Raw genomic sequence first — 18,773 nt, forward strand, 5'->3', positions numbered from 1 at the left:
TTTTTTAACATTTTGCAAGCATTATTAAACAAATCTTTAACATGTTTGCTAACACAATTAACATGTTGCTAGCATGATTAGCATGTTTTGCTAACATGTTGATAGTGTGTTGCTATTAAGATTACCATGATTAACATGTGGTTAATATGTTGATAGTATGATTAGCATGTTGATAGCATGTTGTTAACATGATTAGCTTGTTGCTAGCATTTTGCTATCATGATTTAACAATTTGCTAGCATTTTTAGCACGTTGTAACCACGATTCACATATTGCTAGCATGATTAGCATGCTGTTAGCATTTCGCTAGCATGTTGTTAACATTGCAAAATGCAATCTCCCCATGTTGATTGCGTTATTTCTTATGATATATAATTAGTAAATGCTGCCAGCTTTGAGATTATCCCAACAATGACTGAATCCAAAAGAAACCAGAGGGTTCATTAATTACATTTTAAAATATAGTTTAACAAAAACAGACTAACAAATGTTAACTTTTTAACTGTGCAAACATAACGAAACTGTGCGAAGTTTGCAAACATAACACATTTGGACTTAACAAAAAAATTAAGACAGCTTACTAAAATAAATTAAAACTTAAAAGTTGTGACAAGGTAAACAAGAATAAATATGCAAAATGTAAAAACATAAAACTATTGTAAACATAATTTTTAACGCCATGTCTTTAAGAGGCAGAGTAAATGTGAAAAATCTAAACAAATGTGGCGGAGGGAAATATGCCACCGCCTTGTGGGGGGAAATATTCAGCACTATGCTAAGGAAGACTGAGTGAGCAACAGGATCCTAGTCCCCCCACCCAATGCTTTTAGTCTTTGTACAACTGTTGTTAGTCTTGTTGTGTGTGGTGCCTATCGTGTTGCAATGTGTAATGCTCAAGAATAGGCGAGGTGGGCTTCAGGATTTACTTAATACACGGCAGCCACCTGAAGTGTGTGTATGTAGACAACTCAGGAATTAAACCTAAATTGATTGCAAAACCCACCCTCCCCGGATCTAACAGGATAGGTAAGACGCCCCCACTCCTTAGCATAAGTGACTCAAAATTAGCATTAACAGTTTTAGCTTAATAAACAAAAATAACATTTATTTTTACTGCATGAATTGAAATTATTCTGTTTTCTTTGTTTTCACAGGAAGTGTAAAACAATTTCAGACCAATCAAAGTGAAATAAAAATGTGGAAAATAATAAAAAGGAAAAAATCAACAAATTTGTGTCGGTTTCAGGTCAATCTTAACAAAATAACAATTAGTTTCACATTTAGTAAGTAGACTGAAACGTTTCACAGACGTTAACTTCAGTTACTCAACCTTTCAAATAAAGTTGACTTGATTCACTTTAAGTTCACTTCAATTCGGTTCCAAGATCCAATTCAAAAATCCAGGAAAATAAAGGAAAAAGTTATACTCAGTCCATTTATGAGTTCACGGCCAAAAGGTTCAGTTTACGTGAACAAGAAAGTCTATGAATCCCTTTTCAGCAAAATTCACTGATCACAGTTCCAGCAAAAATAACTGCATGATTGAACAGTTCAGTTCCGATGACTCACTGACAGAAAATTATAGTTTGCTTACCAGTGTTCAGTAAGAAAAGAGGAAAATAATGTATATCACCACTCTTGGTTCGTGGATGAGGCGCTGAATGATGACCAATGGATGGCAGGGTACTGTTTCTTCACTCATTGACCCTCAGCGATTGTCCTCGCGATCCTGACGACGGCAGCTTGATTCAACGAGGCCGCAATCCCAGCTGATTGAGACGCAATGAGAAGACGAACAACACACGACCCTATCCGACGACTCAGCAAACGTTTCTCTTCACACGATCAGCAGCATTCACTGTTTCAAGTTCGTTTGAACAAATGAAACAAAAACTGTTTTAAACAAATAAAACACGGGAGTATTTAACTCATACGCGACTGAAACTTACTGAAACTAACAGGTCTTTTGCCCAGCTTCACGCACGAAAACGGCAGAAAACTTGTTTTAACACTCACTTCAACAACCTTGTTCACATAAACAAACACTCTGAGGCAACGTCATACAGCTCTTATATATGTCGCGGGTCTAAACTCGACTTTTTATCGTGACTGACTACCCGAGATCGACATTCATTTTTCAGCTTGCCGCTGCTCTTCTCCACTGTTTCCACGTGCGACTCGTCATAACCCAAAATGGCGGCGCCCGTGTCAAACGTCAAAATAAAAGTCTTCACAATTTTAATCACAAATTTGTAGATCCCCTACACAAAACTATACAACTTCAAGCAAATGCACATAATTTGTAACACTTTTACAAAATGTGTTGCCAGAAATACTAGTCTGTGTCTTTAAGAGGTATAGAATAAATGTGCAAAATGTCCACATAACAGAACTATGCTATAACTTCTGTGGACATAATGTGTAACACTATTACAGGTGTGTGTGGTCCGTCAACAGTGTGTGTGTTTAAAGCTGGCCTGTTGCAGGACACAATATTGCCAGCTGTGCTAAAAGCCGCTCTGAGGGTGAGCTGGTGGCAGGAATACACAAGTAATATTTTCCAGGAGGCTGAACTCTGGGCTGTGTTGTTGAGTTGATCTTATAATAACATTCCAATCAGAAGCGCGTTTACACTGGTCTTTTCAATGTGTATGTGGACAACATCCGGATACAGGTCACATGTTAATGCCAAGTGTAAACGCAGCCTTAGAGTTAGAGCCTTATTGCAAACAGACTCCAGGACATCAATGTCCTGCCATGAGGAGCAAGTGCCTTGTTTTTTATCAGCTGATAAACTTTAGCAATGGCCTTCTCCTGCTCTAGCACTCGTGCTTTCATTGCATGGCGAGACCCTGAACTGGTGGAGATTCTGTGATCAACCTGTGCTTTGGCAGCTTGAGCTCCTCTTGAGTAGCTGCTCGTTCTCCTTTCTTTTCCATGAGAAGAAAAAACACTGACCACTTTTTTGCACACTTATGGCTCTTTGTATCCTCATGTCTCTCATACTTTCCTCTGATGATGAAGAATATAAGCACATGTTTGCAAATTTTACAAGGCAAAGATGATTATAAAATTACTAGTATTTTGTGATGATAAATTACAATGTTATGACATTTTCAACATAATGAGAAAATACATTCAGACCACACTAGGGCTGTCTCTTTTTATCCCACAATTCTGAGTTCAGTAAAGGCTAATTCACACGGCCCAAACAAACTGACATAATCTGACTTGATCACGCCATGACAACTTCAATGCCAACAGATGATGTTTTATTAACAAAGTTCGGGAGAAGCACATTCAGATAATTAACCTAATTAACACAGGAGGAGCACATTCAGTTAATCAACTCAATTAACCATAAGAGGTTAAACATGAACATTTTAGGACATCCTCAGACCTCACTCATATAGATTATAGATACATTAGATAGAATAAATCTTTTTGTAGGAGACTTTGAGCTTTGTAAGTTTGCAGATCTTATACATACACAAACAGCTACATAACACACTAAAGAAAAAGAAAACATGAAAACGGATCATATGACCCCTTTAATACATTAATACAAATGAAATACAATTATTATTAAAAACATGATGTATACACTCAAACTTCCATTATTTGTTTTCCTAAAGTGAGCTTGAATGGCTTTAATTATGAAAAATGAATCTTTTCCCCCTCTGCTGGTACAACACAAACACAAGCACATTCAGGCTCTATATTTTCTCTGTGACAAAACTGCAACCTTTTTGAGTTTATACTGTGTGTTTATACAAATAAAAAGGTTAATATATGAATGAGAATTGCTGCTGTGAAATAAAAGGTGTTTCACTGCTGCCTCATTAGGTCTGTATCGTTGAAATCTAAATGAAGTCTTAATTTATAACAGTGAAGTCACTGGTGATTCTGCTGACTGTGAGTCTCTGTAGTGGATCCTTATTCACCATCAGATGATCATCAGAAGATAAGACTGTCATCTAATACCTAAAATAAACACACAAACAGTCACATATGCAGTATGAGATATTAAGTTTGTCACATCTTTTCATAAGAAAACTAACTAGATAATCTATATCAATTAATTTTCAAACATGATAATATAGCTTATATCTGATGCTCAAAATCACTTTACAAAATCAAAAGGTTTTGAAAATCAACCTACAAAATCAAAAGGACATGAAAGGTCACTTTCACTCAACGGACAGCTGATACAGAACCAGCAGAAATGATCATTACACTCAATACAAATGTAATATTAGTTAATAAAAAAACAACCCAAATCTCATATTATCACACACAGTAAGAAAGTTAAAGGGGAAAAGCTGAAAATAACATTAATATAATTTTCACAATCAGTCACAACACTATGAGCAAAATTAAATTTCAAATTCAGGTTGGATGATGGGCAATCATCGCGCATGCGCGGAGTTGAGTAGACGGTGAGGACGCTGAGCTCTGACAATATAGTCTAAATATCGTGCAGTGTGGTGCTTAACTTACGGCAAGAGTGACCAAAATATAAGTTTGCCACCAATAAATACTCTATGCTGTGTTATGTCTCCTAAGAAGTCTAAAGTACAGCCGAAACAAGGTGAAGAAGCGTCTCAGCAAGTGGGAGCAAGTAACATGGCTGGTGAGGAGTGTAACGTGCTGGAGCTTCCAGCCCTCATACGTAATATAATGCGAGAGGAGTTGAACGTGGTGGTGGATAAACTAAATAACCTCGCGAAAGATATATCTTTCTGTACACAAAGGCTTGGTGAAGTTGATGTGACAATGTCGAACTTGGATTCACGTGTGACAAAGCTGGAGACTGTGTGTGATGGACTTATTAAGGCCAATGAGGAGTTGAAAAGTAAAGCCGAGCGACTTGAAATGTACAGTCGCAAATACAACGTGCGTGTATTTGGCCTGACGAATGACATCGAAAAAGGGAATCCGACCAGCTACATGTCTGCTTTGTTTGAGGATTTATTCCAAGATAAACTACGGGGGGAGCCACAGGTGGAGATGGCCCGCAGGGTTGGACCGGTTGGGAAAGGTGCAGCTCGAGTGATGATTGTACGTCTTCACAAACTCACAACGAGAGAAGAGATCATAAAAATCGCCAAGAAAGAGGGAGTGCTACAAGTACGAGGGATGAAGTTAAGGATTTTTCCAGATCTCACGACAGAAATGGCAAAGAAACGTGCAGGATTTCATGAAATAAGGAGTAAATTGAAGGACGCAGGGGTGAGACATGGTATAATTCATCCAGCGACGCTGATAATAACATTTAAAGGAGAGACTAAGAAGTTCACAGAACGCAGTGCAGCAGAAGTGTATGTAAAGACCATAATCGATACTGGTTTGAATGTTAGGGATTAGATTGGATAAACAATAAGGTCATGTGATAACAGATAAAATGGACTATAAGTTACAACACTGAATTTAAGAGTAATTTTTCTGTTAAGCTAATTATGATGTGGGCAAGGTAAATAGAAAATGAATTTAACATTTTGGAAAGCTTGATATTATAAGTTCTTCTTCTTGAATTTAAGACCACATTGCTAACATTTAGTTTAGGAAAATGAATAATTTGTCATGAGCAAGCGTTGCTCTACTGATGTATTTTGTTTATTTCATTACAATGCTGAAGATATTTGTGTGTGTGTGTATGTATGTGATGTGTGAGTGGTTGAATGTCATATTTGCATTAATGAGAGCTCAATGTAATACTAAAGGCATGAGCATTGATGGACAAACACGTGTTAGATGGTTGAAAAATATTTTTTGGTACAAAAAGGGATGTTTGAAATAGCTCATTTGAATATCTGTAGTTTAAGGAATAAAATAAATGATATCTCAGAAATATTACAGAATTATAATTTCCACATATTAGCCATTTCAGAAACACATTTAGATTCAACTATTAATAGTCCTCTTTTGAATATAGATGGCTATAATTTATATAGGCAGGACAGAAATTTGTATGGAGGAGTAGCTTGTTATGTTAAAAATAATATTCCAGTCAAAGTTAGAGGAGATCTTAATATACCAGGAGTTGAAGTAATATGGGTACAGTTACAATTACCTTATGTAAAGCCTGTTCTTATCGGATGCTGTTATAGACCACCAAATGCTACTGTAATGTATTTGGATCAAATATGTGAATTGTTGGATAAAGCATGTGAAATGGGAGATGAAATCTACTTCTTAGGAGATTTTAATATAGATTGGAAGTCTACGAATTGTACATCAAAGGGTAAATTACTTTCTTTAGCTAATACTTGTAATTTGTCTCAAATAGTTAAGGATTATACACAAGTAAATTTGAAAGCCGATGGCACATATTCAGCAACTCTTATTGATTTAATTTTTACAAATGCAAAAGATTTATGTTCGGAGGCAGTCTCTATTCCAGTCGGTTGTAGTGACCATAATTTAATAGCTGTGAAAAGAATTACAAAAGTATCTAAATCTGGTCAAAATTTTATTCATAAAAGGACATATAAAAAGTTTAAAGAGAATGATTTTGTAGAAGAAATGAGGTGTGTAGACTGGTTGGAGGTTACACAGCAGCAGAATCCTGCTAGAGCTGTGGCCATTTTTGATAATTTGATAACCAGAGTAATAGACAAACATGCTCCTTTAAGGAAACAAACTGTAAGAAATGTCTCAACTCCATGGCTGGATCAAGAGCTCAAAGAATATATGAGGCATAGGAATGAAGCTAAAGCAGAAGCTATTAAACAGAATGACGTGATTCAGTGGAATAAGTATCGTAAATTGAGAAATCAGGTGACTAAAATGAACAAACGTAAAAAACAAATATATTATCGAAATAAGTTAAAAGATGCTGGAATGGACAGTGCAAAGGTATGGAAAACACTTAATGAATTACTGGGAAGGAAAACAAAACATAATACAACATCATTAGAGGTTGATGGGATTTGTCTTACTAGACCAAAAGAGATTGCAAATTATTTGAGCCATTTTTTTAAGCATAAAATACAAAAAATTAGACAAGCCATGGATTTGGGACAAGATGAAAATATCTCATATGATCTAATATCAAATAGGATAATGAAAACAAAAGATTGCACATTTAAATTTAACACTGTAACAGAGGACAATGTGAAGAAAATATTACAAGCAAGTAAAGATAAACCCTGTGGAATAGATCACTTAGATGTTAAACTGTTGAAGATGGTGGTAGATGTCATTGCTTTGCCCATTTCTCATATTATTAATTTGAGTTTAACAGCAGGTGTTTTTCCCTCACAATGGAAAAAAGCAAAAATTTTACCTTTAATAAAAAATAACAAAGAACAGTTTTCAGGTCAGAACAGCAGACCAATAAGTTTATTACCGGCAGTAAGCAAAGTGATGGAAAAAGTTGTGTATGATCAAATACAAGAGTATTTGGAAGTAAATGGGTTAAACACAATGTATCAGCATGCTTATAAAATGGGTCATTCCACAACAACAGCACTCACTCAGTTAACTGACTATTGGCTACAGGAAATTGATAATAGGAATTTAGTGGGCACAGTATTTTTAGATCTAAGCGCAGCCTTTGATGTTCTAGACCATAATATTTTATTAAAAAAGTTATTTTGTTATGGATTTGAACCAACTGCTGTTAGATGGATTGGAAGCTATCTTAGAAAACGTGAGTACACAGTTTACTTTAATGGTAGCTACTCTGAGGTGGAAGAAATGAGTTGTGGGGTGCCCCAGGGTAGTTGTTTAGGACCCCTTCTATTTTCCGTTTTCACAAATGATTTTCCACTTGTAATTAAACATGCAACCATGGCTATGTATGCAGATGACACAACATTGTGTCAATCAGCAAGAGATATAGATCAACTGAATATTATGTTAAATATGGAGTTAGACTTGGTCATACAATGGATTACTGACAATAAATTACTTATTAATGCAGGTAAAACAAAATGTATGATACTTGGGTCAAAATATTTTCTTAAGCCATCATTAAAATTGCACTTAGATATAGGAGGAAATGTGATTCAGCAAGTAGAAGAAATTCATCTATTGGGTGTAATTGTGGATAGCTCACTGTCTTGGAATAGCCAAATAAATAAAATATTGCAAAGAATGGGTCGAAGTATGGGAATAATCAGATATTGTAAGAAATGTATTCCCAAATGGCTGACCAAACGATTAGCCCAATCTTTAGTATTAGCTCATTTAGACTACGAGTCAGTTGTTTGGTCAAATACCAATGAAAATAATTTATACAAATTGCAAGTCGCACAGAATAAAGTGGCACGTATCGTTTTGGGTTGTCCGTATACAACTAATATAATCACAATGCACAATAATTTGGCATGGTTAACTGTAAAATATAGATTGAAATATTTTCTTTTATCATTTATTCATAATATCATTGAAACAAAAACTCCTGAAATAATTTATAGAAATTTTACATTTTTTGCTGATCAACATAATTACTGCACAAGACAAACCATTGGAATGCGATGTGTTCTGCCTCAAGTAAGAACTAATCAGTTTCAGAGAGCAGTTTTTATCGGGCCATGGTTGCATGGAATGGATTACCAGGATTTTTGTTGTTGGAAAATAACAGAAATTGTTTTCGAAAGAAATTAAAATTGTTTCTGTTCACACAAGAGTCATGATGCTGGAAGAGTATGGTAATATGGAAAGATGTTTTTTGTATTGGAGAGCTATTTATGGATTATATGTTCAAATGTATAGCATTTTTTTGTTTGTTTTGTTTATTTATTTAATTGCATTGGGCTATTGTAGATGATGTCCAGTTTGTGGATGGGTGTGAGTGGGTGTGTGTGTGAATAATGTACAAAATAATGAATTATGTAAATTTGTGATGTAATGAAGAGGAGACCCCAGGAAGAATAGCAACTGAGATTTCAGGCGCTAATGGGGATCTTAATAAATGAAATGAAATGAAAAAAAAATTAATATTATACATTTTAAAGTTCAGAGACCTACAGAAAATGAAGCTGAATTTAAGACTCATTATCTGATGATCTCAGACAAAATATTCACACACACACACACACACACACACACACACACACACACACACACACACACACACACACACACACACACACACACACACACACACACACACACACACACACACACGTGGTGTTACTGAACCTGGTACAACTGAAACCTGCCATTTGAACTTTAAATGAAAATATGATGATGAAAATCGTTAAAAACTATTCTTACTCTAGTGTCTCCAGTTTATAATGTGGATCATCCTTCAGATCCTTCAACAGCTTCACTCCTGAGTCTCCTAGTTTATTCTTAGACAGATAAAGTTGTCTCAGGTGTGAGGGGTTTGATCTCAGAGATGAAGCCAGAGCAGCACAACCTTCATCTGTGACACCACAATCCTCCAACCTGTAGAGAACAATGACACACATTAAGCCTGTAGTTTGTACAGTATAAAAATCATTATTTCTATGGAAAGTCCCCATAAAACATGGAAAAGCTAACGTGTGTGTGTGTGTGTGTGTGTGTGTGTGTGTGCTTAACGTATTTAAAAACATTTTAAAGGGGTGGTATAATGCCCTTTTCACAAGATGTAAAATAAGTATTTGAGTGTGTATGTGAAGTTTTAGCTCAAAATACCCCATAGATATTTTTATATAGCATGTTAAAATTGTCAATATCTGAGGGGGAGCAAAAACGCACCGTTTTTTGTCTGTTCCTTTAAAGGCAAATGAGCTGCTGCTCCCGGCACAGAGGGCGGAGCTTCAACAGCTTGCACTCACACAGACATGCACTGAAAATTTCAAAAACTTTTAGCCTTTTATGTTCAAACCGGATTCAGACAATGATGGAGAGACTCAAGAAGAAGTGACAACATGTAGAATGCAACAGGACGTTTCTGAATGGTTAGTTGATGAATTTATGTAGCTTATGTGTAGTTATCTTCTAGTCATTGATTAGCATATTCTGTCATGATAATCTATAAATCGTTGTCCGGGGGCGGGGTTTATGTAAATTATATGGTTGGTGATGTCACTAACCCAGGAGGAATGTCGTGTAGTCTCTACCAGCCGTTTATTGTAGTCCTTAAAAAACGATTTCTTTAAAAGCAAAAATCTCCCTTTGCTTTAAACTTTGAGCTTCGTAACTTTGCAGACGTTGTTTATGCTCAAACAGCAACATTACACACTAACTAAAGTTAAAAAAGTGAAATCATAATCAACCACCCCTTTAAGGAACGTATGTGTGTGTGTGTGTGTTAGGGCTAGGAGAAAAAAAGAGATTCACCAAACTATCGCAATTTTTTTGTTTACGATTTTAAAATGGATTTTTTTTTAAATCAGCTTTTGATAGAAACTTGCCGCTTAAAATAACACATTTATCGATTACATTGTTTCGCCACTAGGTGGCAACAAGTGGCTGTTAAATTTTTAAAATTGTTTTATTTAATTATTTATTCAAGTGAATGTAGTACTGTATGAAGCTTCTGAAATAAAACTCAGAAAGATGTGATGAATTGGTTTTGTAAATATGACTCATCTTATACATAAGGTACAGTCTGTATAAGTGTATGAATTAACTTTTCCCCATAGTCTAGTGTTAAAAACAAAAAATAGCAATGTATTGCAACATCGAATCGCAATATTGTAGAATCGCAATTCTTAAAAATCACAATACGTATCGTATCGGCACACAAGTATTGTAATAGTTTTGAATCGGGAGATAAGTGCATCGTCCCAGCCCTAGTGTATGTGTGTGTGTGTGTGAGAGAGTGTGTGTGAGTTTGAGAGAGAGAGAGAGAGAGAGAGAGAGAGTGTATGCTTACTGTATTTGTAAACATTTTAAGGAACTCTTAAATGGTTAGTTCACCCAAAAATGAAAATTATGTCATTAATGACTCACCCTCATGTCGTTCCAAGCCCGTAAGACCTCTGTTCATCTTCGGAACACAGTTTAAGATATTTTAGATTTAGTCCGAGAGCTTTCTGTCCCTCCATTGAAAATGTATGGACGGTATACTGTCCATGTCCAGACAGCTAATACAGACATCATCAAAGTAGTCCAAGTGACTACAGTGGCTCAATCTTAAGTTTATAAAGCGACGAGAATACTTTTTGTGCGCAAAAAACAACAGAAATAACGACTTTATTCCACTATTCATTTCCTTTTCTCTGGGCCTCGAGTTAGTTCACCTACTATAACTGCGTAGCGCTTCTGGGATGTCCGTAAGACGCATCACACACATGACCAGCGTCGGCCAATAGTGAGCCTACGTGTGACGTACAACACAGATGCGCTACCCAGTTATACTACTTGAAAAAACTCGAGGCCCAGAGAGAAGGAAATGAATAGTGGAATAAAGTCGTTATTTTTGTTGTTTTTTTGCGCACAAAAAGTATTCTCGTCGCTTTATAAACTTAAGACTGAGCCACTGTAGTCACTTGGACTACTTTGATGATGTCTGTATTAGCTTTCTGGACATGGACAGTATACCGTCCATACATTTTCAATGGAGGGACAGAAAGCTCTAGGACTAAATCTAAAATATCTTAAACTGTGTTCCGAAGATTAACGGAGGTCTTACGGGCTTGGAACGACATGAGGGTGAGTCATTAATGACATAATTTTCTTTTTTGGGTGAACTAACCCTTTAATATTAATGTAATTAATGTCCAATAAAGGCTGTATTAAAGCACTTAAGGACATTTTCTGATTTTCCATGACCTAATCTAAAGTGAGAACTATTTATGGTTAATACGTTGTTAACAAAGCATTATCTAACTCTTTACATAAGAGCCAATTAACCCCCTGGGGTCGGCAATCACGCCGGCATGATCTGCTCGCTTTTTTTCTTATCAGTGCAAAAGAGACTCAAAATACTCTGTCGATTTTGATCTTATATATAAGTGTCGATTTTGATCTTATATATAAGTGTTATACATCATTCGATCCTGTTAAAGGGGTCATATAATGCCATTTTTGTACAAGCTAATATGATTCTTTAGGGTCTAAATTAAAAGTTTGTAATATACTTTAATTAAAAATTCTCATTAGTATTGTAAGAAAACACAAATTTTACCTGGTCAAAAACAGCTCTGTTTTCAGCACGCCGTTTCAGTGCATGTGTCTTTAAATGATGATGAGCTTTGCTGACCCCGCCCCTCTGTTCTGTGCGTACACCGTTTGTAACACAATAACCACGCGTTGTTCATTATAAACGTGGGATTATGAATGAGAACGTCGTACATAGAAAACATGCTGTAATGTACCCTGAGTGTAAACCTTAGATGCATTCATCGTGAAGCCTGCAGCAAGGTTTGCAAATTTCGCAAACATTAATATAAATACTAATATAAAGGTTAATAAAACATTACACTCACATCTTCTGGAGGTTCAGCAGTAACACGTTGGTACCGATCCGTTTTTTCTCGTTTGTGAAGCTGTCTGGTGTGAAATGATTCGCGTAAACATGAAAGCATGGACGATCGTGGGGAATCCCCGTGAGGGAATCCCCGCGTCAATCCTTTGGGCATATCGCTTCAAAAACAAAACTCAGCCACTGCATCTATAACGGCTCAGATTTAGGAACATCCAAATGACTGCTGTGTTCCTTATTACATCTAAGAAGAGAACACCACAATCGCGTAGACGCCATTCTACTCCAGCATATCAACAATGGCGGACTACTATGACGGCTGTCACAGCTCACTCAGGGCGGGTCTTGTGTTGCAACACAGCTGTCAATCACAATCGCGGGAGGGGCGTACGATCTTATGACGTCACAATATCGAACGGCTTGATTTCATAGATGGTCAAACATATAAGGAGATTAAAACAAAACCACTGGATGGATTTTAATCATGATAGGATGGTTGTGTACAGGCACTGCCAACAGACATTTCAGTGCAATCAACTTGTAAAAGTGCATGTACCATTATATGACCCCTTTAAGTGTCTATTTTTTTGTGTATACTCACAATAAAAACAAAGTGTTGTGCTTTTTGCCAAATAAAGAAAAATAAATATGATGCGAGTTCTGCCTTCTCTCTGTCAGTGTAACGGTCACCAGCTGGAGTGCCCTTAAGAGCCACCAGAGGGCACTCCACACCAGACTATTATCACTCCCTCACAAACTACATTTCCCATAACTCACTGCCCGGACTTATCATCACTGATTGCATTCACCTGTGTCTCATTACCCTGTTAGTCTCAGCCTATTTATACCATGTTCACTCATTCACTCACTGCAAAGTTTTGTATGTTGTTGCACTGCATTTCCGAGCGTTTTCCCTGGTTTCATGTCTCTTGGTTTTTGGATTTCTTGCCTGTTCCGTGGATTACTTTTTTGCCTCTGACCCCTGCCTGTTTTGTTTGTTTGTTTGTTTATTTGTTTGTTTGGACGGCCTACCTGTGTTTTGACCTATTGCCTGTATATTGGATTACGTGTCTGGATTGCCCTTTAATTAAAGCTGCATTTGGATCTCAACCTTCGTGTCGCAGTTCGTAACAGTCAATGAAGTCCAATCTGAAATGCGTTCAAAAATGAACTGTAACTCAGCGAATACTCAGTCCCATAGGCATACAGACACACCGGCATATAGCTTGAATTATCTTCTTTTAAATGAAATAATTTAAATAAAAAACAAATATTCTCAGTTTATGTAATCTGTATGAAAAGAGAGAGTTGTCAGTCGTTCTCATTTCATCTCATTAAGTGTTAATGTGACCACGGCCACGGAGAGCGTGCACTATTCAAACACAGATGATCTGAGGCGATCCATGCAAACGTGTCAACGCCCACATCAGCTGGATAAAACACATCAAGTTTAATCAGTCTTGTGCACTTTACGTCGTCTTGCTTCGCTGTGAGGAATAATACTATTGTAATAATCCTGGGAAATATACCTCAGAAGTGTGGTTTAGTTTCATTTCGAGGAGCAACGGATCCAGATGAGGATTGTAGTAAGTTCTTTATTCTTAAGTGCTTTGTTCTAATCGCGATATGCAATAGTGTCTGTAAACTGCAAAAATACTGTTTAAATATGAATTGCGAGTCTGCGTGTGAATGAATGAAAGCACAGATGTTTACTACAGCTGTAGTAAACAACAGCGCGCATCTGTGCTGTTCATTCACACTTGCACTTACATTAGTAAACATGTTATTTTTACATGAACACATATACTAGTTTAGCTTTTACCAAACTATATTGCTATACTGAGATGAGAAAAACAGACGAAATATGAATGTTTAGACAAGATTTTGTTGATTAGTTTTGTATAGATTATAAACTGTAAAAAAGACTACTGTCACATCAAATAAACTTTTGTTCACCAATTTCTGCTCATATGTTAAATATATAGTGATGTTTTGTAAAAAATAAAGTAGGTATATTGAATTATCAACTAAGATGTTATTATAGTGTTTGTTCCAATATTCAAACTAATGAATCCTTAACTTTGAAATACGTATGATAAAATGCATACTTTTTAAAAAGAAAGATTACACTTGAAATATTGTTAAAATTGTAACTGATGTTGATTTATATGTGAAAACTGTTTAATAAAATAGCAAAACATATATTTACAAGGTAGATGTAAGCAACATCTTAATAGGTCAATATAAACCTTCTCATTAAATTATTTATTATTGTTTTATATTTATGACACATTTAGGGAGAGGATATATTCTAAAACTTTCTGAAAATACAGTTTGAGAATTAATTGCATATAGTTACTAGAAATGTTTACCTTGGATATGATACAATTTGCATGCATTCAAAATAAGTCCTCACCAGTGATGGGAATAACGGCGTTATAAATAAACAGCGTTACTAACGGCGTTTTATTTCTTTTCAGTAACGAGTAATCAAACTAATTACTATTTCCTCCGTTACAACGCCGTTACCGTTACTGTCAATAAAAATGCGCCGTTACTATAATTGAGATAACTGAAGTGGTTTTCATCCGAGTAGGCTCTCTCTCAGCCATATGAGCTGCAAAGTTTTTTCTCTGGTGTGTGTGTTTATGAGGCGCCGGACTGGACATACCGTAAATCCTCTAATATAGGCCCGGGCCTTTATTTTACTCAAGCGCATCGCGGCCCAGGCCTTTATTGGAAGGAGGCCATAATTAGAGACAGGCCTTTATTTGTATTTGAGCAAAACGGACTACCAGTAAAATGAATAAAAACAAGATTTTGTGTCTATTTTAACCTATAAAATACTAGGTTAATTTATTGAAAACGTACAGTTAGTTACCATATAACATTATGGTATGCATACAGAACATTAACAACAAATAAATATAATATAAATAATATTTTTTGTGAAAAGCAATGATTCATTTTGAAACAGTATTTGTTCCAGCAGTAGTAACGTTAGCTCCACAACAGCACGCATCTGTGCATTCATTGATTTCATTCATTCATTCACACACTAGAAACGCGTGTCTTTTTGCGTGTAACTTACAGACACTATTGCGATTAGAACAAAGCAAATAGAACTGACCTATTTCTCAGCTGGATCCGTTGCTCCTCGAAATAATACTTCCAAGCACTTCTGAGGTAAATTTTCCAGGATTATTATTACTTAGATAGATGTGTGTTATCCAGCTGATTGTGGGTGTTCAGGTTTGCGTGGATCGCCTCAGATTATTTGCGTTTGAATAACGCGCGCTCTCCGTAATTAAGAGATCAAAGTCAACAGAGTATTTTGAAACTCGTTTGCACTTAAGAAAAAAAGCGAGCCTATCGCGCCAGTGCGATTGTCGATCCCAGGGGGTTAAAAAATAGATTTTCGCCAAAAATCCTCTTTGGCTCCGCAGCTGCCATGGTAAACAACATTAGCCTACCGGTGACTGAATTCTCACGTGCGAGTCAAGAGCGAAGTGATTGACATGACCAGGCTACCATAGCTATGGCTTGGATTCATTAGCAAACATTGCCCCCCTGTGGTATTTGCATGTTACTATCACAAGCATAATGTTGTGGCTTGCCCAGAAAAACGTTGGTTCTAATAATAGCCCCGGCCATTATTAGAGACCGGCCTTTATTTACCTCAGCCAACAGCGAGACCGGCCAATGTTAGAGACCCGGCCACTAATGGAATACAGGCCACTATTAGAGGATTTACGGTAAGCGAGGCGAATGCCATGAGCGCGCTCGACAGTGCGCGAGAGACCGAGTGTGTCCGAGAACACGCTCGATAGTGCGCGAGAGAGACCGAGTGTGTCCGAGAACGCGCTAGATAGTGCACGAAACAGAGACCGAATGTGTCCCAGCATAAATACTTTATTTATAAATAAATTACACATTTCAGCATTAGAATAATCTCTGTAGCATATTGGTATCATATGCAATGTTTTAATTAGTTTATATAACATAAACTCCAAAATAACCTGCAGGGAACGTTCAAACATTCAAACACAGTCGAACGTTCAAATACACGTGCGGCAAACATGACTAGAATTTGGCTAAAATAACCTCTGATGATGACGTTCTCTGTAGGTTATAAAAATAACCCCCCAAAAGATTATATTTTATTGTTATTATTTATGTAGGTACATTCAGTATTATATTGAGAGCACTTTTTGTTAAACTTGTTACTTACTTGTAAAGGTGTGTGAGTTTTATCATTTTAATTATATGCACTAGTGTATGTATATTTTTTATTACTATTTATTTATTTATTTTTGGTACATTTCTTAAGAAGCATGATTTATTTTTAGACTTTTTTGTTGGCCAGTTGTGGTCTGTGCAATAAATATTAAAAGTTCTAAACCATTGATTGTGTTTTGTTGTTCCACTATAGTAGTGATAATATTTTAATATTTAAGTTAATAGGTGTCTCTCACATTGTCCCACAGCAACATTAAAATAGTGTAGATTAGTGTACAATGTTTTATAATAATAAGATGTTCTATTTAGTGTCCATTTAATTAATTTAACATGTCATATTGGGGGTATCCAAGAAATTTCTTATATTTAAACTTTTTTCTTTTTTTTTTACTTTTCTTTTTTAAGTAACGCAATAGTTACTTTCCCTGGTAATTAGTTACTTTTGTAATGATGTAATTCAGTTACTAACGCAGTTACTTTTTGTGAGAAGTAACTAGTAACTATAACTAATTACTTTTTTAAAGTAACTTACCCAACACTGGTCCTCACATTCTTTACTTGTGGTACTCTCAGTGACACACTTGAATGAAAGGCTCATTATGCAGGGTCATTGTCTTCTCAGGTGTGAACCACATCATTATTCATGATCATTCACGCCCACTCGCATATTGCCTTTCCAAACAAAATGTGTCTTACAAAGTTTAAATCAATGTATTGTTTTATGTGAATGATAGGGCAGGATGATTTTCAGATCATTTTGAAGCAAAAACTCTAGGCAACAATATCCATTAGTCAAAAGTCTTGTGGACACATATTTAGTATGTGTTTTGTGGCCTTATTTCAGAAACTTTAATTTTTTGTTTTTTCAATAACAATGCATAAACATTATTATCTCAAAAATACAAACATGTACATACATGTTGCTCACATATTATGGTAGCCCTGTTAGTGCTAAATTGAGTGTAATTACACCTTTGCCATTAATATGTATATAAGCAACTGAAAAAAGCACAAATGTCAGGGCATGTCAAAACATCTCAAGGGCCCCAAACACACCTTAGACCCCAGAGGGTTAAACAATAATACTTTGTTAATTACAGTGACAGTGAACGAAGAACTCACTATTTGTATATAGTCTCTTGATATATTAACTACAGCTTATATACTATTAAATACTATTCATTAACTATTTAAAAACTGATTTATAAGCGCTGTGTTACTGTATACTTGTGATAAAGTGTTACCATTATTTCAAACTGGTCGCCATTAAGTGTAATTGTTCCCTTGTGTGTGATGGTGTGATTCTTCTTTTTCAAAAATAACACAAAATAAACAAAGATGAATTTGACTGATAGTATTATTGTTATTTTTTTCAAGATTTCCATAGATATGGCGATATATTGTTATCGTGTGTTATTTTGGCCATGATAATCATGTAGTGATAAATCTGATATGGTGACAGTCCTGGTTCAGGTGAAACACACACCACTTCCCTCTTTTCAGCTGCACACACACATTTTGAGGAAATGCTCACGCTTTTATAAGGGTCTGTTTGCACAAGCATTACAGTGCAAGTTGATTTACACCAAACATTTGTGTTTTAAAAAAAACCCTCTTCAGTTTTGAATGTCTATCACTTCAACTCGCTGGCCCCACTCCGCTTCTGATTTTGTTGATTTATAGACCTCCTAGAAATAATCCAAATTTTTGCTCTGATCTGACTGAACTTCTCACTCTCGCTTTCGCCCGGCATGATAGAATCATGATGCTAGGAGACTTTAATATACATGTTGATTCTGATTGTACTGCTGCAAAAGAATTTTTGTCTGTTTTGGATTATTTTGAAGTATCTCAGCATATTGATTTCCCAACACATTCTCACTCTCATACTCTTGATTTGCTCTGTACTGTTTGTATTGACAATGTGCATGTTCAGGGTCATAATCTGGGCATCTCTGATCATAAACTAATTGTCTTTGACTTCTCACTTCCCCTTGTAAAACCAAAAACTAAAACTACCATTTCTTACCGGAACCTGAGATCTATAACTGTTGACAATTTCTCTGCTGCTATTGCTGTCTCTGCTCTTCCTTCCGCACTCAATCTCCTGAGTCCTGATGAGATAGTTTCAACCTATGATAAATCTATTGGTAATGTCTTAGATGAT

General features: G+C 36.0%; 1 protein-coding gene across 11 annotated transcripts in view; it reads right to left on the bottom strand.

Moving 5' to 3' along the window:
* Positions 1-2,967: 2,967 nt before the first annotated feature.
* The window catches only part of LOC308694113 (NACHT, LRR and PYD domains-containing protein 3-like), a 50,313-nt gene continuing 34,507 nt past the window's right edge, over positions 2,968-18,773 (bottom strand). For 3 of the 11 annotated variants that reach the window (XM_081371436.1, XM_081371433.1, XM_081371439.1), the window contains 2 exons: positions 9,226-9,399; positions 2,968-3,984 (listed from right to left, as the gene is read on the bottom strand). In XM_081371436.1, coding sequence (XP_081227562.1) covers positions 3,978-3,984; positions 9,226-9,399 — 181 coding nt within the window. In that variant the 3' untranslated portion in view covers positions 2,968-3,977. The remainder of the gene's footprint in view (positions 3,985-9,225; positions 9,400-18,773) is intronic. The other 8 variants (XM_081371438.1, XM_081371435.1, XM_081371432.1 and 5 more) reach the window with 5 other exon arrangements.

The sequence above is a fragment of the Scardinius erythrophthalmus genome (assembly GCF_964197995.2).
Source record: "Scardinius erythrophthalmus genome assembly, chromosome: 7".
NCBI classification, from domain to species: domain Eukaryota; kingdom Metazoa; phylum Chordata; class Actinopteri; order Cypriniformes; family Leuciscidae; genus Scardinius; species Scardinius erythrophthalmus.